Source organism: Macrosteles quadrilineatus, unplaced genomic scaffold (genome assembly GCF_028750875.1).
Source record: "Macrosteles quadrilineatus isolate MER2022 unplaced genomic scaffold, UCM_ALF_1.0 Scaffold_8__2_contigs__length_117827958, whole genome shotgun sequence".
NCBI classification, from domain to species: Eukaryota; Metazoa; Arthropoda; class Insecta; order Hemiptera; family Cicadellidae; genus Macrosteles; species Macrosteles quadrilineatus.
Genome location: NW_026542601.1, coordinates 37,377,840 through 37,402,742, shown reverse-complemented (window position 1 = coordinate 37,402,742; position 24,903 = coordinate 37,377,840). Strand labels below are relative to the sequence as shown.

The following is a 24,903-nucleotide window of genomic DNA, read 5'->3' as shown; positions in this document are numbered from 1 at the left end:
GAGAGCTGAGAAGAGGAATAGTTGAAGAAAGTTTGAGAGAACAAGTAGAGAAGACGAGATTGATATGGTTAGGCCACGTAAGAAGAATGGAGAATGAAAGAATCCCGAAAAGAATGAGTGAACTCCGAATGGATGGAAGAAGACCAAGAGGAAGACCCAGAAGAAGGTGGTTTGACGAGGTGAAATGTGATGTGGAAGCAAGAGGAGTGCAATGGCACTATGTGGAGGAAGTGGAATTGTGGAAGGACAGAAGAAGATAGAGAGGCCTAGTGAACACCCAGACCCGAAGATAATCGGAGCGGGAGAGTATATGTATGTATGTATGTATGTATGTGTGATGATAAATATCAATCATTGTACTGAAAGTGATTTACCGGCACTTGCTACAATTATTCCCGTCCTCAGCTTCAACTCGTACACAAAAATCACTCACACGATCATTTGAAAAAAATTTTGTGACAGCTGGTCCTTATTGATGGGATAACAACTAGAGTCTGGTCCGTATAGATGGAATGACTAATTGAGTTTTAAAAATTGTAGAACACAAACCAAACTAACCTTGACTTCCATCTTCACTATCTAAGTGGTCTTCCAACAGCCTATCAAGGCTGAGCGTAGAAGAGTTCAGGTCCAGTGGTTTCTCTACTACTGACGATGTTAAATGTGTCTGGTTGTTGATGGTTTGTTTTGTAACCAACACTTCCACTTTCTTACCCGCCATTGTGACCGGCCTCTGTGTTTGAACGTTGCCCTGAAAAAACAAATATCGTGCATTCATTGAGCTCGTATCTAAAACCCACAGAATGATTGTGAGCATTTCTCTTACCTTGTAAAGTGTCGTTCCTACTAAATGTTAATGCCAAGTCAACTATAATTCTAAGTTAGGCATCACTTTTCAATGTTCACAAATTTCTATAGTTTATTTGTGAACCGAGTAAGGCAGGAGGATCAAATTAATGTTAAAAGAAAAGTTAAGCATATTCTCATTAAGTAGTTTTGCTATTAGTGATCACGACCACACTAATAAATGGAAACAAACAAAACAAGGAATAGTTCCTTAAGCAAGGCAGATGTTTTCCCTATTTAGTGAAATAAGTACATTAGGTTAAATAAGTACTTTAGTTTGCTGCAACAGCTGCTTAAGCTTGCAGCCAATATAGCCTCTAGTGTAATACCCGTTATAGTTCATCAATGACAGGAATATACTTACTCAAATAAAAATTTGATCATATCATTATATCACACAATCTAGACAGAATACGTAAACACAGTTTGTGTGACCAATGATTTTAGTACACAGTTCTTTGAAATTCAAATTCTTTTTTTGTGGAGCATGCCCTAAGGCGCGAGCCTAGTTTGCCTGTACAGTAAACTCCCGATTATCCAATGGATTGACTGGCGTGAATACTGCGGATAATTGAATTTCGCGGAGAAGCCGCAAAATTGCCAGTAATGGTTAAACAAAGGTCAAGTCCACTTTAACTAAGGCGTGTAAGTAATTGGTTAGGCTTGTACAGTTACGATTACGATGCGTAGGCCTAATGCCTAGACTGCTAGGCCTATACAGAAGTTCAGTTATAGCTGGCACTAAAAAACAAAACACAAGTGCGTTTATAATACAATAAAAGGACGTACCTGATAACAAAACTTAATAAATGTCATCCATATTATTGATGAAATTTAATGCAAATTAAATGTCACTATCGTTTGCACTAACGAAGCAAACAATTTGAACGATTGAGTTAAAATGAACTAATGCTGTAGTGATGCGCGTATTGAGGGAAAGGGGGAGGGTAAGTCAACAATGGCAGACAGGGCGAATGACCATGCTTGTGCAGATTATTACTGATCACATGATTCACTCGCAAGCTAAGTAAACAAAGATCTACAGTGCTGCTGGTTGCCAGGGCCGATTTACCAAATAGGCACGGTAGGCACATGCCTAGGGCACGAGGCAATTGGCTTTTTTGGGGGGCGCCAAAATTTTGGAAATTAAAAAAAAAAATTATGGTAGTATATGCATGCTATCACGGTAAACTTCTGATAACCCCTCGCGGCCGTGTAGGCATCGTAATCGTGTCCCACGTTTGCGGCAAGATTCTTACTACTTTCTGCAGTCAGGTCGTTTGGACATAAAATTATCGTCTTCCATGATCGAGGCAATATATGAACGTATCCCGCGGTCGTGAGGAGATTATCATCGTGTACCGCAAATGAGGCAAAATTCTGATATTTTCCCGCGGTCGTGAGGACATCATCCTCGTCTTGCGCGATCACGGTCAAATTCTGACCACCCCTTGCGGCCGTGAATACATCATATCGTCCCCCGCGGTCGTGTGGACATAGTAATCACCTCCCGCAATTGTGGCAAAATGGTAATCATCTCCCTCGGTGTTGTGGAGATCATCATCCTCTTACGCAAATTAGGCAACAATTTGACCTTTTCCCGCGATCGTGTAGCCATTACCATCGTCTTGCGCGATTGCGATAAAATTCTGATCACTCCTCGCGGCCGTGAAGACATCATTATATCGTCCCAGTCGGTCGTTTGGACATAGTAGTCGCCTCCCGCCATTGTGGCAAAATGGTAATCATCTCCCGTGGACATATGGAGATAATCGTCTTCGGCGAATGAGGCAAAATTCTGATCTTTTCCTACGGTCATTTGGACATTGTCATCGTCTTGAGCAATCGCGGCATTAATGTGATCATCCCTCGTGGCCGCGTAGAAATCATTATTGTATTCCGTGGTTCTGTAGACATCGTAATCGTTTCCCGCAGTTGTGAAGACATCGTTATCGTCTCCCGCGATTACGGTAAAATGTTAATAATGTCCTCCAGTCGTGTGGAGATCATCATTGTCTTCTACGATCGCGGCAAAACTCTTGCTGTTTCCCGCGGTCGTGTGGATATTATCATCGTCTTCCGTGATCGCGGCAATATTCTGATCATCCCTCGTGGCCGTGTAGAAATAGTTATTGTATCTCCCGCGGTCCTGTAGATATCGTACGTATCCCGCAGTCGTGAATCCATGGTAATCGTCTCCCGCGGTTGCGGCAAAATTTTAATCATGTCCTGCAGTTTTGTGGAGATCATCATCGTCTTCCGCGATCGCAGCAATGTTCTTGAGGTTTCCCGCGGTCGTGTGGACATCATCGTCTTCCGTGATTGGTGCAATATTCTGATCATCCGTTGCGGCTCTGTAGATACCATCATCGTCTTCTGCAATTGCGGAAAATTCTGATCATCCCTTGCGGCCGTGTGTAGACTTATTATTGTCTCCCGCGGCCACGGAAACATCACTGTTGTCATGCGCGATTACGGTAAATTGAAAACTCCAGGTAGAAATATAAAATTCACGGTTCAAAAATCTCCCCCATGATTCCCGGATTTCCCGGTCGGTGTACACCCTGTTATATATATTATTATATTGCAAAGGGGCGCTACTATTAGACGTGCCTAGGGCGCTGACAGGGTCAAAAACGGGCCTGCTGGTTGCGCCCAAAACTGCTCAAGTACACACCATGTATAGTGGATACCTGTACAGTAATACTATGTAGGAATGGTGTGGATCTACTGTACAGTAATACTGAACTACTTTACACGTTTTGTACTGTACATTATTAAGTGTAGCCTACTGTACTGTTTTTGTGATTTAAGATTTTTATTTGGGTTTTGTATTTAGTAACTTTATTTAAATTATGTTTTTTTTTTACCTACATGCACTGCGGATAATCGAGAGTTTACTGTACTTAAATCCAACCCTGCTACATTCCACCAAGTCGTAGCGTGTCCATTACAAGTCTATCAAGCCGCAGCCCAAAGGGAAATATAGTTAATACCACCACTAGACTTACCACGACAGCTGGTTTTAACTTCTTGTCAGTGTGTATGATTTTGACCTTCTGCGAGTTCTTCATGTTGATCAGCTGATCGGGTCGTATCCTAATCACTCTCTTGCCATTCAACAAACCCTGGGATAGCTTCAACATGGTCATGGGTGTTGCAGGTTTCAGAGTGGTCGGCTTTTCAGTAAGGTTCAACGCCATTTTCCCTGCCTCTGTAAGTTGGTGATTTTTTTTAAATAACATAGTGGAGTCACTTTCAGCAAAGTGTTACCAACTATTATGAACAAAATAGTTGACTGATGAATTCAATAATCGTTTACCAACTAACTATGCAATAGACAATATTCTTTATTAACATGTTTATTGAGAACAGCACAGTGTCATAGGCAAGGGCGGTTACAGGGGGTGGGGGGGTCAGGGGGTAGTGACCCCCCAAAATATTTTTTATATAGATAAACTATTATACCAGGGGAACTTTAATAATTTTTATTGCAAATCGTTTTACCAAATTGAAATTCATTGTAGTATTTACACTTGTACAAAAGGACTAATTACAAACTCTAACCTACCTAGATGATCGAAAACTTGAATTGGGTATTGGATAAAGAAAATAAGTTGTATCAATAGTCAAAGCTTGAAAGGTAGTTGAATAATAATTTATCTGAGCTTGTTATGAATTTGTAATTACAGTAATGTAATTCAATGATTACCGCAGCAAATTTCAAAACTTTCAATATCAAATAGTATTCATATTTAGAGCACCTGACATCATAAGAATACCATAACCCAATTGGCATGTTGTTAGCCACAAAACAACAACAAAATGGTAGTGTCTCAAACTTAGATGCGGACGGATTTAATTCCCGGCACAACCACAAAAACGTTGCCCAAAAACTTTATTCTCACGTTAACCCCTTGTAAATTGTATTTATAGTATAAATAACTTATATTTATACTAGTGAAATGTAAGGGTAAAGTTCGTTTTTTTTACCCGTTTAGTACTACTTAACGGTTTCGTAAGTAGTAGTTGCCGACGGCAACATTAGTTGGGTAGTGTACTTTGTGTAGGTTAACTGTTGCTTACTGGGCAAGTTTAATGCAGTCGTGTTGGGCGCAAGTTCTAAACACTTCTTAGATAAAATAAGTTCTCTCTGGTTCGAAATCTTGGTCTGATTTTGGACATTTTCTGTTTAGCATGCAAATCGGCACCAGTTGAAATGGTGTTTTCGTAAGTCAATAATGCTTGAGAATGTGTTGTAATGTTGCGGTATTCCTTTGATATTAAAACCACAAGTCTCAATAATGCAAAAACATGACATAATACAAGTTTATTTTTAGACATTTCTTTGACCTTTAAATAAACTGGAAACTTTGATCACATTAAACTCGGTCCTCAAAATAGCTTAAAAAAAATTTTGCTCTTTTGTAGTATGGTTATTGGTTTTCTCAGTAAGAGAGCTTGTGGATTGGAAGACTAAAGTCTGATGCATGGCTGGTGCAGAGGCGGATTTATAAATATTTCACCCATAGGCACTATTCTTAGTGCCGCCCCTTCATAGTATATTTCGTACCTAGGACTGAAAATGAGGTTTTGCCGGCTCAAGATCGTTTTTTTTTTAGTTCAAGGCGAAGTCAAGAGCCGCAAAACCCTTTCGGCCCGTCGTACGAACGCCATTTTTCACCACACTATACAAAATTGAGGGTCTTGAGTTGTCATTTTCACGCAATAAATACACATTAACAGTTAACACAACTACATATTTAAGGTTATGTGAAGAAGTAATATAGAGGAACCAGCAAAAATACTAATAAATAGGGTCTAGGCAGCGGTGACATAACATGCATATAGATACTGCTTAAGTATATTTAGTATACATTGATGTTTTAAGTAAGTAAGCGAATAGCTAGTTTTGTGACCCTAGGGCCTTAAAAACCAAATCAGTTCCCAATGACGATGTCAGCTGCCATTTCGGTCCTGGACAGCAATTACGTAGCTTTCAGCCTCCAATTAACGTTTGTACAACGGCTAAAACATCTTCTTAGTGAGGTGAAAAAGTAATTATTTTTTCAAATATAAACTAAGTCTAACAAGTCCAAATAGAGTGTTTATAAAAAACACTGCAGGTTATTTTTTGAATTTTATTTACAATTATTGAAAAAATCTACCATTTCACAAACTTTAAAATTCCTATTATTGAAATACAGTACAGTACTGATAAAGAAATAAAGACTTTAAATTTAAACTTATATCTTTTTACATAAATATCTTTGTAAAGTCTTCATTCTGTGTCCTTACATTGGTTTCCTACCACTTTTAACCATTGCAAACTCCTATAAGCCTTTTGACTGTCGTTTTCCGTCACTGCCGTGCCGTCGCGGTCTTGCCTATACAGTTGGCGGACTAACGTGGCTGTGGCGGCACCCGGAATCGGCGACACAGCAGCAGTGGTACCCGTAAGCGGTGGCATCCGTAAGCTGCGGCACCCGTAAGTAGCCTAGTGTGCCTAGTGGGAAATCCGTACCTGATTCTTACTCATTTAATCAGGCTGTTTTAACCATTGGATATTACACCTTAACTAAACTTATAGCATTGGCTTAAAATGATGATTCAAGCTAAACGATGATGACACAGAACGAATAAGCTTAACGGATACTGATGGATTATGCCATGGCGCAGTCTACAACAGTTCCCTGTTTTAAAACGAGGAAAAGTTGCGACAAATAAGTATCTGTTGTTTTAAATACTTTTTAATGGCAGGAATATTGGGGTTTGGAAACTACTTTGTACTTTAAAATTTTTTATCTGCCTAAGCCCTGACATTAAAGAGTTTAAATATTCCTTTATGTGGGGTTCGGTGATTTAGAATCTTTAGCACTTACATGTATGAATGACACCAATGTTTAATGCCATAACCTTAGGAGGCCTAAGTTTATAGTATTCTTTCTTCATTCATTTTTTTCTTTAATAATTTCATCTTTACCCTTTGGCTGTCGTTTTCTGCCACTGCCGTGCCGTCGCGGTTGCGCTTACAGTCGGCGGACTGTGGCAGCAGCGGCACCCATGAGTGGCGGTACCTGTCAAGGACTGTACTGTAATGAGTTTTACCGGACACCAATCCGCTGATTATACTGTATTTAGGTGGCAATGAGTGGTTATAAACAAAAACATAATCTCTCTTAGAGGTTATGACTAGTGATTTTTAGTCCTTTAGGATTTGTACAGATTTAGAAGTATGGCGTAAACTATCGTACGTAACTCGTCCAAAGTGTGTGTACCGAACTCGCATGGTAATCCCGTGCGAGACACCACACTCGTCTGGTAAACACTTATTTTCAGGACTAGTAACGTAATATACTATTACAGCTGTTACATTACCTATGTTATTCCAACGGTTTCTTTAAAATACTGATAATTAACTAACAGGAAAGTACTATAAAAGGTATAAAATTACCTGAGTACTACCAGAGTGATCCTGTTGGTCCTTACGGATTACGCGTTTCGAGGAGCTTAAGTCCTCATCATCAGATCTTGTACAAGAAACACATCTATCACTTCGAAAAGGTCCTCAAAAGTTTAAATACACAACTCGGACACATAATCAATAAACACGTTTTACAATTACGGGTTGGCCTACCGACAAAAACTTGCAATGTCCGACCGCACAGTTTTAGGTTAAAGTCATGACTGCGATACGGGAGATGGGCGGGCGGTGGACTTTGTACTTCTCGGCTCTTTGTTCATCAGCTGTTCTTGGTTTGTTATTAAAGTATCATACAGGATCATAAAGTTGGACTGGAAACTGATTTTGTCGTTTAATAATGTGTTAGGTTGGGTTTTGGTAGTTTTATAAATTTCGAACTCTTCTAAAGCGTCCATAACGTTGCCTTTATAGCAAAAATGTAGAGAAGTTAAATTTGTGTTAAAATCACTGTAGTTATGGTTTTCATTTACAAGATGAGCTGCAAAATTGGATTTGAGATTATTACTTGCTTTAGGCAAATGTTCTTTAAATCTAGTTTGAAATGTCCTGCCTGTTTGCCCAATGTAAATTTTGTTGCAATCGTCGCATGATAAATTGTAGATACCAGTTCTGTCAGCTGTATTATTTACTCCATTTTTATCAGCACTGCTGAGTAGTTTTTGTAGTTTATTTGAAGTTTTAAAAGCGATATTGATGTTCTTTTTTCCTAATTCGTTTGCTAAAATGTTTGGTAACTAAACTATTACCAAATTCTGAAGCTACAAAAACTTTCCTTTCTTTGGGTTTATCTTCATTCCTATTGTTCTTTTTCTTTAATTCTTTTTTAATTATCTTGTCTATTATAACGGGATCGTAACCATTTTTATGTGCAATGTATTTAATAGTGGTTTTCTCTTTATCAAAGTTTTCAGAGCTAAGTGGTATTGATAGGAGCCGATGAACAAAACTGTTATATGCAGCCATTTTATGATTAACGGGATGAGGTGATGTTTCATGGATTGTAGTATCTGTTAAGGTTGGCTTCCTGTAAATATTGAACGTGAAAAGTTTGTCACTTCGTATGACAGTTAAATCCAGGTAATTGAGTTTATTGTCCATTTCTAGTTCTATTGTAAACTCAAGTTTAGGGTGAATGTTATTAATGTATTTATTAAACAGCTGGAGTTGACTTGTATTGCCGTCAAAAAGTATTGCTATGTCATCAACGTATCGGTAAAACATAATCTTATCTCTATAGCGGTTGTTATCTGCCCAGATATGTTTTTCTTCAAAATCGTTGAGGTATATTTCAGCTAATATTCCTGATAGGGGGGACCCCATTGCTAGTCCATCTGTCTGTGTGTAAAATTTATTATTAAAGGTGAAATAGTTTTGTGTGATGATAAAACAAGATAGCTTTGTTTCTGACTACCAGTTTGTTTTCTTTAGCCTAAGATGTATTGTAAGTTCAATGATTATTGAATAGAACGTGATATAGAGTTGCCTCTAACCTGTCAACATAACTTTCTGGCCGTTCTGCACCGCCGAGGCTACAGTCGTGGACTCATCTGTGGGTAACATTGTGATACCATGGGCTTGAAGCAATTGTAGAGTTCTTTCTGCAATGCAATCTCAAGATCAGAACAGCGGATGTACAAGTTTTGTGGGTAGTCAGTATTTTTCAATCAGGGTGTGCCACAAAAAGGTTTAGACGTTTGATTTTATATTACTTGGCGGTTTTATGAAAATGTTTTGAAACTTTACACAATTTTTTGAGTAGGTTTTGAAAATATGTTGTGAAAATTTCAACTTAGTATTTGTAGAAACAAAATGGTGGCACGTTGAATATTTTACCGATTTGATTTCTATATAAACTACTTTCCTAATTTATTAAATGATTTATTTACTGGGTTGCAGTTTTCATATTTATTGTTGAACAGATGCATTATTGAAAACTATTGGTTAAGCCATAAATGCGTAACCTAACCTTCTCAAGTGTAGTTTGACTGAAATTAAAATCCTAGGATGATTTTTTTAACAAAAAGTGTTAAACGTGGGTTAATTAATGATAAATTTCTTGAATCTTTTTTTCTGACTAAGTCAGCTGATTCTTACCTCGATTATCCAAAGAAAGTTGAGGTACGACTGGAACAGAATTAGGAATCTGCTTCTTTGTGGAAGTCTGCAAACCATTCAGCGTGTTTTCAATAACAAGTTGGTTAGCCAACTTTCTTTGGACTCTCGGCAACTTCAGAATTCTGACTTCCTTTAGTTCTTGACCTTAATAACAAAATAAAATAATTAAAAACCACAGGCATGTTTATTATTATATGCATCATGTCCAGACAGAAATGAACTGTTACAATAAAATTAATAAAATAACTATACCAGGTGTCTGTCTGTCTTTCCATCGAACAAAAGTGGACAAAAATCTAAAACTTTACACTAAGTTGGCTTCTATCCTGTCCTGAGGAATAGGCACATATTTTCTAATGTTCACATCCTAGAATGCTAGGCTCTAGCCCAAACTGTTTTGCACATTCCTTTAGAGTCGTGGAATTATCACTAAGAATAAAATTCAATGGTGATTAATGGGATTTGAACCCAAAACCTCAGGGACCCAAGTTCCACGCTCTACCAGTAGACCAGCTCACTCCCCCGAGGAGGAGGCATATTGGGAAGTTGGTCAGTAAGATGAAGATCATTGTGCCTAGCACTGATTCCTATCATATCTCCTGTATCTGCAGCCTATCTGTGTTTTTGAGATCTGGTATCAAAACTTTTCTGTGGCTTCATTACATTTTAGTTTGTTAACATGACTTACACAGTTTTATCTATTGAGGTATTTGCATTTCAGTAAAAACAGAATTACATAAAACAGAAGACAAAATCTGTAAGTGAGCATAAGAATATAATACTGAATAATTTAAGCACTCCACAACTGTCGGATATTCTTCAGCAACAACTCTGGGTGTACCTACCGCCAATTGGTTTTAATATTTTTTCTCCAGTTGCAGTAACCACTAACTTATTGACTGGCGCTTTGCTGATGGCCTTTTCCGCTTCAAGAGCTGCTTTATGTGCTGCTGCCGCTTGTTTTTGTCTCTCTTTAGCTTCTTTCCTATGAACGTCTCGTAGGGGATTGTCTGAATATTCCTGAAACAAGTTTCATTTGTGAACATTACCTTCTACATTTTATTTTCGAAAAACTATAAAGAGAGTTTTATCCTAACATTAAGAGCTCAAAGTTTGATTTGCCTATTTCAATTTAAAGTCTCTAAATGAAAAGAATAGAACACTAACTAAAATAGATTTAAAACCTGTGCTACTTACTTAAGTGCTACTTACTTAATTAAATTACCAACTGACAAAATCTCTAGATGATGATTGGTGATTGATGAGTCTACATTGATGATGTAGGCTATAGTTATTATTTGCATTGTTCACTAGGGTTTTAGAAGCCCCCATTTGAAAGGGAGATAGATTTGTTACAACAGGTTTTTAAAATACTGTATTAAGTTTGTTTCTTAGGTTAATTATGTACAGTGACATGTGTACAATTACTTTTGAACCTCATAACTTTCAAAAGTGGTATGATCCTCATTCAAATAATAACAACGCCAATTAAGAATAACATAAGAAATTGCAATGCAGATTTTTTTCCAGAAAATCTATATTAGTACTGCACCCAAATAAGTATACTATTAGGTTACAATATTAATAAATGGTTTAATAGTAGTTTATGCAACGATTGCGTAAAGATAGTGTTAACGACACAAGTAGAAAGGTTAAGGTACGAGCCTTGGCAATAGTGATGGGTCAGTACCACTTTTTCAAAGTCGGTACCGGTTCCTAGTCAAAATTGATTCTCGGTTCTCGGTTCTCGGTTCCGGTACCATCGGTACCTTTATTTTAATTTTTTAGGATAGGCTACCTAATTTTTTATTTAAAAAAAAAAATATCCAAACAGTATTTTAATTTTACAGTATTTTGCATTAGTATTAGATTGGTACAAAACTTAACCACCGAGAATTCGTCACCGTGTTGTGTTCTTGTAGTTTCAATGTGACAAATTTGTGTGAATGAAAAATGTTGACTTCCTTTGTCACCCTGAGGGCTGAAACTGTGGTAGTGTATTACTACTCAAAGGGTCACCTGACAGGTAAAGGTATTTAAACCATTTATCAATTAACTGAAGTGATTCGGAGGCTAACATCATGAAAGTTACAATATGATTCAATTATTGTAATTACCAGAACAATTAATTGACATATGTATTACCTGTATGCAGTGCACAATGTCCATTCTGTCATTATCAAAACATATCTGGTCGGGTGTTTTGTCAAATTTGTTCACAGCCATAGGATCGGCTCCATGTTCTAGCAGTAATCTCACACATTCCAAGTGTCCGTTTTCCGCAGCCCAATGAAGTGCCGTCATTTTTAGCTGTCAAGACAAATTACTACAAGTTTAGTGTTAAGATGACTGCGAGGTTTGCACTCTTTTAAGCACTTTTTTTGTCGTGAACTCAGGTGTAGACTAAAGAATGTAAATTATTTTTGTTGCACTTTACTTCTCGATCCGAAATTCCTGACAACCTTATGTTTACAGTTATTAGTTATTCCTATAGATTTTGATTACAATAGAAGCTATGATAGCCCTAGATAATCCAAACACTTTCGAAACACGGACGGTGCCAGGTCACAGAAAATACTAAAATTACTCTTGAGGCTTAAAAAAGTCAATGTCAAAATGCCCATTAGGCCTACAAGCTCAACTGAATGGTGAACCATAGCCACCTCTAATACACAAGGCCGCGATGGTCAAACTGGCAACGCCGCACTTCTTAGTATCAATTATAAGAGCGGTTAAGTCACCGAGCCTAGTGCTATGCATCTAGTCCTTGGGAAATACATTTTGACTTCCTTTTAGTCCAGGAAAAAACTAGGATCAGTAAATCCAAGGCCGGATCAGCGGTTCTACTGAAGTTGATTTTATACTGTTTCATGGTTATCAAGATTCAAATGGCCAATTTAATCCTAAAAAGAGTTTATAAAAACATTGAGTTTTTGGTAGCGGACAACCAACAGTAATAACAGTTTTACTCACCAGAAAACACCATATACTTTTAATTTAAATTTAAATATAGACCTACAACAGCCTACAACTTAGGGTGGGTTCTGAACCACATAATATACAGTAACAAAATCACTACAATGATAACAAAGAAGTTCACAATTAATTTTTCCTGTAGGATAAGATTATGACGGATTTTTATAGATGGGTGGGGACCAAAGCCGTACCTGTAGACAAAATCTAAAAGCTCTCTCCAAATTTAAGAACATTTGTAACCCTATGAGATGTTTTAAATTCTGAGGTCTAATTTGTTAGTGAAAATTCTCTTCTCTTCAAAGATAGGCTTCCACGGTCACAACTGTAGTTTCTATGTCTTCAGCCGACAACCCTATCAAAATGGATCTGTTCATCGATGTTTTGGCCTCAATATAATGTGCCTTTTTAAAGTGACATGAGTTTTGCACGTTTGAATCAAATGAAGCAACTTACGTTAAACTGTGTGCAAGTCAAGTCACCCTGAAGATGGTATTTTTATTTCAAGGTGGAAACATTACTGAACAAAAGTGTTTCATCGATTTGATATAGTCATTGTCTAAAAGACCTCAAATCTACACAAACCTTATTATTTCCATAAGATCGTAAATTATCAACTCAAACTGACCATATCGGTAGCGTCCACGTCCACACCATAGTCCAGCAGGAGCTTCAATATCTTGATGTGGCCTTCTTGTGAAGTTACGTGAAGCGGTGTTCGGTCGACCTTGTTTCTTGCGTCTTTCGATATGCCAGCTTTGAGAAGCAGATCTACCACGTCATAATGGTTGTACTGGCACGCAAAGTGTAGGGGACTAGTACCCAGCTGTACATAAAATCAGGGTTACGAACATTTCAGATTCATTAGACAAGATATTCTCGCCTAGTATTAAAAAGAGACATAAGCTGGGGAGCAAGCTGGTGTAGTGGTAGAGCGCGAGACTTCGGTCCCTAAGGTCCCGTGTTCAAATCCCGCCAAATCACCAATGGGTTTGATCTAAGTGATAATGCCACACCCCCTAGGTCTAGCATGAAGTAATGTAAATAACAAATCCGCGTTCGTGCCAAGCGTCCTAGAACAAAAAACCCAGCTAAACATAAAATCAGGGTTACCAAAATTTCAGATTCATTAGACGAGTGATTCTTGATTAGTATTATATATAAATAAAAAGAGACATAATACGACAGTAGGCTTACACCCTAACTTACAGTCAAAGGACTGGACCTAGTAAAGTTAGTTGGCTTTAGTCAATTTTATGCCACAAAATGAGATAAAACCGTATCATACATGAAAACATCATATTAATTTGCACAATAAGTTACTTTTTATGTATCCCCTTCACGCATACGGTGTGTTATGATATAATCTTCAAGTATTTGTTGCAGTGTACAGTTGCAAAACTGTTTTCTGCATTGTGTTTTTGACCATCACCAATAATTAAAAAAACAATATTTGAGTGAAAATTTAAAAACGTACGTTTTCATGTCCCTGGCCTTTTACTTCGTAGTTATTGGATTTGTAATTTATTATTATGTGTTTTAATATTTTTTGGGACGGGGGCAACATGTTACACACATTTATTTGGTTTTAAATAGGTTCTAGGTATTTTTTTCGTATTTTTAAAGTCTCGAAATTCACGACCATGACGTGTCCCTAGGGTACATTTTCCAACTTTCACGCTGTTTTTAGACTAATTATTCATGCCGAAATATATAAAGCCATATTTTTATGTCATCAATGGATATTAAATTTACATAAAAGGAGCATATTATAATTTTATTGTCATTGCAAACTGACTACCATGACAAAATAAGTCTGTCCCTCGATTTGGCGTCACGACCATTTGGGAAAAATTTTCAACTTTGGAGCACGACAGTGGCAAGCCTGGCGTCGATGGAGTCAGTTGGTTTTAGAGACTAGTTCGGGGTGTACGTCAGGATTGTAGTGCCGGTCGTTTCGAGTTGAAAGGATGAATAGCAAGATTAATAAAGGAAAGATTGTGTTTTTTGTAATTTTGGTGTGTCCATGACCGTACGTAGTCATTCGATGAAGTAGACATGGTGTTAATTTTTGTTTATTAGATATTTCAATTGCTAGATTAACCTAGAAGTCCACTTTGTATCCTCGAACATGACGTGCAGGGCTACCACCAGAACAGAGCCAAATAACACGTAATTTCACGACCAAATTTTCACGACCATCGCAGGTTTTTTCACGACCAATCCAGCCTTATGGATTATAGTGTGTTTGGTCGTGACAATAACTTTAATATAATTGTAAATTGAACAGTTTAGTTCAATTGAAACACATATTTTTATTATAACTAACAGTATAATTGATAGATTGTTTAGAAAGATTTAGATTATTCCAGACAATTCACGACCGTAACGCTTGTCCCTGACCAGCACGTTTATGATTTCTATCATAAAAATTTCAAAAATTAAAATATCGTCATATTACAATGTTTTATACACAAAAGAAGCACACCTCTGTACAAATATAACGATTTTTCGGATCTCAGGTAAGTTTTTTCGGAGTTATACAAACTTAAAAAGATTTTATTGGCTTGTTTTCAATTTTTTGATTTTTTTGATTTTTTTCTAGAAAGACCAAATATACCAAAAGCTCAGGGACCTTTTTATTGTATAATGGTCATAAAAGTAAATTAGTTTATAGAAAAACATAGTTATAAAAATAATATTAACCATTTTTAATATTCATTTAAACGTCCGTTATGGTCGTGACAGGATTTTGTGTTTTTACACTAAAGATGCTCTTTAAAAAAAAAAACTACCAAAGATATTGCGTTACCATGGACATTTTATGAAACTTCAAATGTTAATGAAATAAAAAAAATAATAAAAGTTTTGAAAAAAGGGGGAAAAAATTTGCAAAGTACTTTTCCTGAAAACGTACGTTTTTAAATTTTCACTCATTTACTTGTAAAGTAACAAAAGTGTATACGGTAAACGAATAAAAGAACATGCTACAGTAGAACCCCCCATATCGATAGAACGGCAAGAAGGTCTGATATCGGGAAATCGTCTCCTGTGATCGCAACTACACCCGTGAGTGCAACTTGCAGTCTCCACAACTTAGGTAATCATCGATCCCATAACGGCGGCAACATCCGTTATCTGTGACAGTGGTGATCGTCTGCCACGATTACGACAACATCTACATTCGGCCTTTCGGTTAACCGATTGCCCTCGGTGTTATCACCTAAGACAGGAAACAAGTAGACGGTCGGACATTAGGTCGGATATCCAGTTATTAGGAGTCAGTTATTCCGAGGTCGGATATGAGGGGATCTACTGTATAAGATTCCCTTTGGAAAGTTTACTATCTTTAAGTATTTCTTGTGTGCAGCACTAGCTGAGTGTCAATTTCTTGGAACTGGTAGGCCTAGTCCAGTCTGAAGTTAAATTCAAACTCAGTTAAAGTACTTCAGTTAAAGTTCAAGATGTCCCCTATTACTCAATTAAAACAAAAATTTGATGATTTCTCGGATATGGAATTTAATTTGAGATATATTCACTTAATTGTAATTACGTTATCCAAAATGTTTTTACCCAAGAACCTTCAGTAAGATGCCAGCTTTCATTTCAATTATTGATTATTAAGATCGGACGTACTTAAAGCACGCTGCTGAATCACGAATGACCCAAATTGTTCCGAAAATGGAGTTATTTACCATCGATTTATAGGGAAAAAATTTTGCTTGAAACAAAAACAGTAACCATCAACATCGACGGGGTTCACCTAGTGTACATGATTTTACAAAATTTCACAAAATAAGTATGAAGCTTAGCCCATACTGGGGTACAAGTGGTCACAGTACGCCAGTACGCCTAGTAAGTGTAGAGCAAACTCACCCAGTCAGGTGTGAAGGGAGCACCTTGTTTCATGAGATCTCTCACTGCATCAGCATCTCCTCCCTGAGCCTCAGCCAACAGCTTGCGGCCCAACTCCACGATCGGAGGAAGAGCTTCGGTCTCTACTCTGACCTTAGAGAAAACAGATATCTGTTAACATTCGCTGGTAAGCTCAGCAGTAGGCCTACCATCGTTCTCATTTCACACCTTAGGGATTGTACAAAATGTTTTAAACTAAAACAGTATTCTTACCAGAGACGGATTGATACATATTTCACTCCTAGGCACTATTCCCCTTCATAGACAATTATAAGGTACATACATTTACGTCGACAATTCAAATTTTGAAGTGAGTAAAGCTCACGACATGTTTCGCCTATTCAGATGTTACTTCTATGATAGAGTCGTCAAAAGAAACATTTAAATAAACACACAAACATTAACGCACAAAAACATTTAACATTTAAAGTAGGCCTACTATTAACCGGTCACGGCTCGGAGGCAGATTGGACTTGCTGGAATTATGTAACACTGACCCTTCTCCGTTATTAGTAGGTGTACTTAAAGGTCAAACTGTTCATGTCTATTGTTGTAGGCTATTCTGGTGTTGATAATAGAGTGTGATTTAAATTTAGCAGGTCATTCTTTTCTAAAGAATCCAATGTATTTCCTTTATTACAAATGTGAATAATTTCCAGACTATTGTCAATTGTATCTATGGTGTGATTTTTATCCAATAAATGTTGGGCAAAGGTGAATTTGGCTGCACTTTACTTTAGGTCCTACACTCATTCGAATGAAAATATCGATCGATATATCGAACAATCGATTGTTTCATTCGATATATCGTTTGGTTAGTTAGGTAAGGTTAACCTAACCTAACTAACCAAACGATATATAGAATGTAACAATCGAATAATCGATATTTTCATTCGAATGAGTGTAGGACCTAAAGTAAAGTGCAGCCGTGAATTTTTGTTTGTCTGCCCTGGGGTCAGGGCGAGGTTCTTTAGATGCTTAAGGGTTATACAGGGTGTTCATTTGAAAACTTTCCATATCTGTTGTGTGCAAAGGTAAGGCTTTTAACACTTGTTTGTTCTCATTTCCCCCTAATTTGGACATGCCAAATTCAATAAAATTATTTTCAATTTTGAAAAATGCCCCAAAAGGGCCCAATTTGGGGGGTAGGGGTGCTTTTTGAGAAATTTTCAAATGTAAACATGGGTTGTGTGATACATCAATTTAAAAGTCTAATCACCCCGATCATTTTGGTGCAAAAAAAGTTTAATTATCTTTAACCGTATTTACAGGGTGGGTCAAAACGTTTTAAAAAAGGACTTTGAAGTTAAGTACCGTATTACCCTAACTACTGAACGGAACAGCGCCAAATTTCTTTCCAAGCTTATTCTTGAGCTACTCTTTAAGATAACTTGTAGTAAGGGCATTTTCCAAGTTATTTTCTAATTTTAAAAAAATCTCAAATTTTAAGAATAAAAGAAAGCTGAAAACTCAAAATTCTTAAATAGCAAGGTATAACAAATTTCATACCACGTGAAAGGCCCTTTTTTAACAAACATTTTACGTATTTAAGTTTTCTTTCTATCTCTTACCGTTTAAAAATTGCAGTGGAAAAACATAATTTTCCATGGTAAAATTATAACTAGTTTTCTAATAAAACACATTGCACTTTGTTCAACGATGTAGTAGGATTCATAACAAATTGATCGACTACTTTTACGTGTGTCAGAATTCATCTTGGACCCTTCATCCTGTTCTTTTCTCATTGGTAACTGAGCCAGTTTCAGAAAACTTCCTAACTAAATCATTTACAGCCATATGACTCAAGGTTATACCTGGATATCTATTGTTAAACACTTTGCAGTTATCCTGGAACACTTTTGTTATGACCAATAAGTAAAATAAAGTATATTTTTTTAAGTTTACACCGTATTTGATTAGGTACTACAGGAAATGGTACTTTTGAAATTAGTACTACCATTGACTAGTCAATGGTACTACAGAAAGCGGCCCACGCTTGGGTTTTTCTCATCAGCTATAAAACTTGTTTCTCACAAAGTAAAACGTAATGACTTGTTTGCCTATCTGCCTAAAAATAATTATGAATTGTTTCCTTCAGTTATTGCACCATTTAATGTGTCTAGAGACGAATTTTGGATGTTTTATTAGAAAACTAGTTACAATTTTACCACAGAAAATTATGTTTTTCTACTGCAATTTTTAAACGGTAAGAGATAGAAAGAAAACTTAAATACGTAAAATGTTTGTTAAAAAAGGACCTTTCACGTGGTATGAAATTTGTTATACCTTGCTATTTAAGAATTTTGAGTTTTCAGCTTTCTTTTATTCTTAAAATTTGAGATTTTTTAAAAATTAGAAAATAACTTGGAAAATGCCCTTACTACAAGTTATCTTAAAGAGTAGCTCAAGAATAAGCTTGGAAAGAAATTTGGCGCTGTTCCGTTCAGTAGTTAGGGTAATACGGTACTTAACTTCAAAGACCTTTTTTAAAACGTTTTGACCCACCCTGTAAATACGGTTAAAGATAATTAAACTTTTTTTGCACCAAAATGATCGGGGTGATTAGACCTTTAAATTGATGTATTACACAACCCATGTTTACATTTGAAAATTTCTCAAAAAGCACCCCTACCCCCCAAATTGGGCCCTTTTGGGGCATTTTTCAAAATTGAAAATAATTTTATTGGATTTGGCATGTCCAAATTAGGGGGAAATGAGAACAAACAAGTGTTAAAAGCCTTACCTTTGCACACAACAGATATGGAAAGTTTTCAAATGAACACCCTGTATAAGGTTATGTGAAGAAATAATTTAGAGTAACCAGCAAAAATACTGATAAATAGTTCCTAGGCAGCGGTGACATAAAATGCATATGGATATTGCTTGTTTATTTTATATACATTGATGTTTTAAGTAAGTAAGTGAAAAGCTGGTTTTGTGACCCTAGGGCCATAAAAACCTAATCGGCCACCAATGACGATGACAGCTGCCAATTCGGTCCTGAACAGTAATTACGTAGCTTTCAGCCTCCAATTAATGTTTGTAAAATGGCTAAAAGCGTCTTAGTGTGGTCAACAAGTAATTATTTTTTCAAATATATAAACTAAGTCTAACAAGTCCATAATAGTGTTTATAAAAAACACTGCAAGTTATTTTTTTTATTTTAATTACGATTGAAAAGGTCTACCATCCCACAAACTTTATAATACATATTATTGAAATACATACTTGACTTAAATATAAGAAATAAAAGGACTTTAAATTTATATCTTTTAACATTTAAATATCTTTATTCTGTCCTTACATAGGTTTCCTCCTACTTTTAACCGTTGCAAACTCGTCCATTAAGCCCTTCGACTGTGGTTTTCCATCACCGCCGTGCCGTCGAGGTTGCGCCTATAGCAACCTAACGTGGCAGCGGCGGCACCCGTAAGCGGTGGCACCCATAAGCGGCGGCACCCTTAAGCGGTGCTGCCCCTAGGCATTGGCCTAGTTCCTAGTGGGAAATCTGTCCCTGCTTCTTATCCGTTTAATCAGGTCGTTTTAACGATTGGAAATTAAAACTTAACTAAACTTATAGCATTGGCTTAAAATGGTGATTCAATTTTAGCTAAACGATGAGGACACAAAAAACAGATACTGATGGATTATGCCATGATGCAGTCTACAACAGTTCCCTGTTTTAAAATGAGGAAAAGTGGCGACAAATAAGTATCTGTGGTTTTGGATGCTTTTTAATGGCAGGAATATCCTTTAGTTGCCATTAGCTGAATGGGCTATTAATTAACAGATGTGTCTAAGGAATATGTCGGCCTTAGTCACTGACAAGACTACAAGATCATACCACTCATCCTACACTCATCTCCATATATACTTGGCCTAAAATACCTACTTTGTATGGTTGCCATTTCAATGAAAAAGTATAAAAAAATTGATAATATTGGGGTGATTAATTTATTTCGGTATTTGGGGTTCGTTTGGAAACTACTTTGTATTTAAATTTGTCTCTGCCGAAGCCCCTACATTAAAGAGTTTAAATAAGTTATTCCTTTATGTGGTGTTCGGTGATCTAGAATCTTTAGCACTTCCATGTATGAATGACACCAATGTTTAATGCCATAAGCTTAGGAGGCCTAAGTTCTTTCTTATTTAATTAAGTATTCTTTCTTCATTAATTTTTGTTAAAGTGTAAATTGTATGTTATCTTTCAGATTATGTGACTAAATTTAAGCTAATAGGCCTACTCTAAATATAACCTAAGAAAACTTTAATAGGCTAGTTAAATTATAAAACTGGAATATCTGTGTAGTAAAGATTTAATGTAGGTACCTAGATACATTATTGGAAAGTTATTTAAACAATAACAAACATTAAATTAAATTAAATTTAACATGTATTTAACTTACAGCTAAACTCTTCCCTATTTTAACTTACTGTTTGGAATACTCCTTGACCATCCGCCTCAGGCGAACTTGAGAATTCCATCGCTTCCATTGATAATATTGATTGGCCGATGCTAAAATCAAGGTTACCTTTAAGTCAAAGTGGTTCAATACAGCTATACAAAAACTGCATTTACAATTAGCCATGTAAAATACCCAGGTTATAACATTGGGTATATATCCAGGGTATTTATCTATCACTATTGAGTTACGGTACAAACAAGTTTTAGTTTAGTATTTCCCCTTTAACACGGTCGATGAGGCCGCGTGATGGCCGGTCGCAGCGACTGGGTGATGGCCGGCCGCTGCCGGGAGTGGGGACAGCTTCAGCCCTGTTTAGATGAGTGTGCGAAAATGTTTGAATTAAGTTTCATCTAATAGGAGAGCAGAGAGAGATGCAGCACTAAAGAAAACTGCTAGCCGGGCCTCAGTATTACCAAATGGAGGGAAAAAGCAGGGGTGAAGTACCCGGATACACTATTAAAAAATACAGCCAAAAAGGTGTCAAGCACAATTTAGAGTTGAGGTTCCTTCCACAATGCTACAGTAGATTCATTATCGTTATTCTATTCCATGTCATTATCCCCACTCTATAACTGACACAATAAGCGGCAACCGAAACAACGTCTCACAGCTATGGCTAATGACACATTGGAACAATAGTTTGTAAACGGCGCTTTGACGAGTACTTTTTGCGCACCAATGGAAATCGCTAGTGGCAACTAGATTACTCGTCATGCGCAGCCAACGTGTAAACAACATTTGGGTGTTTATTATATTATTTATTTTAGCAGCCTGCATCAAATTATTAGGGAATTAAAGCATAAAAAGCAAATATACGTACATGTATCACTTAATTTTGTTATTTTATGGAAACAAATTACAACAATTTGTATAGTAGTCTAACAGAATTATTGATTTCATACGTGTAATTATAGGAAGATGGGTTTATTGAATAATCTTAAGTTTTGTTTAGATAAACATCTCTAACTTATCGGTAGCCTACTATTGATACATTAGAAACTGTAGGCCAAATTTCATCATGTATCAATTTGAACCTTGAGTAAGACAAAGCTTAGTTAATCTTTTTACAGTAATATTGTTCAGAAGAAAATATTCATAAATTAGGCCTGTTTTTTTCTGCCAAGATTCTGCCAATTCTGTTGCCAAGATTTTTTTCTTGGGCTTCACTTGTTATTATATTCAAATTCTTCATGTTACTAATATTATAAATCTGAAAGTTTGTGAGTTTGTGCGTTTGTGTGTTGTTCAATCACGCATAAACTACTGGATGGATTGGGCTGAAATTTAGCTTGATGTAACTTCATAAGGCCAAACCACAAACCAAATTCAAATTTAGTTGGATCAAACTAAATTCACATAACTTAACTTAAGCTTCCAACAAAAGTGTATCACATGTGAATACTGAATTAGCGTAAGCAATTAAATAAAACCATTTAGTGTTTGGTACATTTAGGAGATACCGTACAACTTAAATTACTCCATCTTATCCGGACACCTTTTAACCAGCTATCGGTTTAACCATACTACATTTGGCAGGAGTAAAATCTTTTAAACCCGACAATATTTATTGGCACAGCGGTTTAACCGGACTGGATAGGCAGAGGAAGTGGGCAGTACTGAAACGACTTTTCTCGTGGGAAAGATTTGAGACCAGTGATCACGTGTCTCCAATACAATGCTCTCCCAAATTTAAGTAAAATATTTGGGTTAGGTTTTTGAGTGATTCCCGCTTCGTGCAAAATTTAGGGAATGTCCGTTTAGCCAGAAAAACATTATCCAGACTGGCCTCGGTCCTGAGGAGTCTGGATAAGAGGGAGTCTGCTGTACGTAACTTACTGTACTAGTAGGCCTACTCTACTGTGTCTCGCGTGGGAATGATCACACTCTGAACCTATTTTTGGGACTAGTGACATAATATAGGCTACATTGTAACTATGTCTAAATGCTGAATAAAGGATTTGAATTTAATATAGGTACTATTTCTAAACACCCACACTGTTAAGTATTAACTCAGACCTGGGTTAGGCCTAAATATTCATTTGTAGGTTATAAGGATAAGTTATATATAATTGGGGTATATATCTTAATACCAAAAAACTGGATATTTTATTCGGCCACATCACATCACTAAGCTACTAATAGCATTAAGATAACTTGGCATCATGACTAGCCTACCTACATAACTTAAACCCAACGCACAGGAACAGTGCTGAAGTTCCAAATTTGACTCTCGTGCTGCAAAACTGCAGTTACTAAGTTAACTTAGGCTACTGCAGTAGCCTAACTTACAAGGAGTTAAGTTAGCCAATTGTGTATAGTAATTAAATAAATGGTAGTAATGTAAAGTGGGGTTTGGATTATGTTGGACCATCAGTTGCTTCTGAGGATCTATCATTTGATAGGTTCGTTAACCCTTTGAGTGCTGCTGCGTCTCGCTCCACTGTCGTAGCTTGAGTGCCGAGCGTCTCGTAGCGAGACGCTCGAGGTTGTGCGAGAAATGCCGGCGTCTCGGAGCGAGACGCTCAGAAAATCACTTCATACAGTATCACATTTCAATAAAGCTGTCTGCAAATCACACCAAAAGCAACAAAAGGAGATCGGCAACAACTATTTTGCTCTTTTACTAAAGAATGGAGCTGAGAAATGTGGTCAACCAACCACACTACAACAAAAACCCAAACATCATGCGTCATGCAGTGCGTTTGATGGGTTGGGGTTAGACAGCTTTACACAGCTGGTTCATGTGTTGTTGTTTCGACTGTTTACGTTCTAGTAAATATTTGTTTACGAATTGTTTGGTTATAGAATTTCAGGTTATGGTCATGAATTGTTGAAAAATACATTTTAAACCTTTAAAAAGTTACTATGATACCACAACTTTCGTGCATCTGGTGATAGTATGTGGCTAATAACAAAGTGTACCGGTAACTGAACTTGGTATGTCAGGCCTAACTTATAGATGCATGATTTTATTTTGCCCGTTTGTATATTTTGTGCATGGCTTCTAAGTTAATAGTATTCTAATAGTAATTTGAATTATAAACATAATAATGATAGGCCTACATAAAATACCGGTACAGTCAAATGTAAATTTATAAAATGATATATGATTAGTTTTGTCGGTACTTTCCTGTTATCTGGTACCTGCGAAAAAATTCTTTCCTGTTGGTTAGGTTAGGTTAGGTTAGTTTATCAATAACATGAGTATTGTAAGTAAACAGACAAAACTGTAACAACACAAGTCCTAGAGCATGATTTAGGTTGTTTGCTGGGTAGTAATGTAAGTGGGGTTTTGATTATGATGGACCATCAGTTGCTTGTACATTAAAAGTATTAAAGGTAACGGTAGGGCATAGAATTTTTTGAGACCTATTTGTATTAAATGTTACCTATTTTTTGGACATATACAATAAATAGGCTACATTTGTTATACATCATCTCTCTATGGTTTAAAAAAATGAATGAAAAATTGAATGTCAATTAATAAGTTAATTTTAAATTGTGTTAGGCCTACCTAGTTTAACTCGAAACTTTGAAAATGAGAAATGAGTAAAGTTAAACTGCACCATACTTCTGTATTGTCCATGAAAATATTTTATTTTAACTCGTGAAACCCTACTAAAATTAGTATTTTACAATGCACGATCCAAACTTACTTAATACAGTAGACTCCCTCTTATCCGGACACCTTTTAACCGGACATTGGTTTAATCGGACTACACTCGGCGGAAATGACATCTCTTTAACCGGACAATTTTTATCAGCACATTGGTTTAACCAGACTAGATCGGCAGGAAGTGGGCAGTACTGAGACGACTTTTCTCGAGGGAAAGATTTGAGACCAGTGATCACGTGCCTAAAAAATGATCTCCTAAATTTAAGTCGAATATCACAGTAAAACAGTCCGTTTTAACGGGTTTTTGGGGACGTTGGTTTAACCGTAAAACCCGTTATCCGGACTGGCCTCGGTCTCAAGAAGTCCGGATAAGAGGTAGTCTACTGTAATCTACATAACAAAAAAAATGCATGCCAAAAATGTTAACCCTCCGAGTGTTAAGCGTCGCGTAATCGACGCACAACACACCCGCCGTGGTGTTATGCGTC

At 36.7% G+C, this 24,903-nt stretch overlaps 1 protein-coding gene across 1 annotated transcript in view; it reads right to left on the bottom strand.

Annotated features, from left to right (window-relative positions):
- The window catches only part of LOC129001068 (cortactin-binding protein 2-like), a 32,781-nt gene that overhangs the window by 6,292 nt on the left and 1,586 nt on the right, over positions 1 to 24,903 (bottom strand). The window contains exons 2-10 of the mRNA XM_054428222.1: positions 20,768 to 20,849; positions 16,295 to 16,426; positions 13,047 to 13,244; positions 11,591 to 11,755; positions 10,291 to 10,465; positions 9,425 to 9,589; positions 8,821 to 8,928; positions 3,858 to 4,060; positions 559 to 751 (exon numbers count right to left, since the gene is read on the bottom strand). Of these exons, the coding sequence (XP_054284197.1) occupies positions 559 to 751; positions 3,858 to 4,060; positions 8,821 to 8,928; positions 9,425 to 9,589; positions 10,291 to 10,465; positions 11,591 to 11,755; positions 13,047 to 13,244; positions 16,295 to 16,426; positions 20,768 to 20,827 (1,399 nt within the window). The 5' untranslated portion in view covers positions 20,828 to 20,849. The remainder of the gene's footprint in view (positions 1 to 558; positions 752 to 3,857; positions 4,061 to 8,820; positions 8,929 to 9,424; positions 9,590 to 10,290; positions 10,466 to 11,590; positions 11,756 to 13,046; positions 13,245 to 16,294; positions 16,427 to 20,767; positions 20,850 to 24,903) is intronic.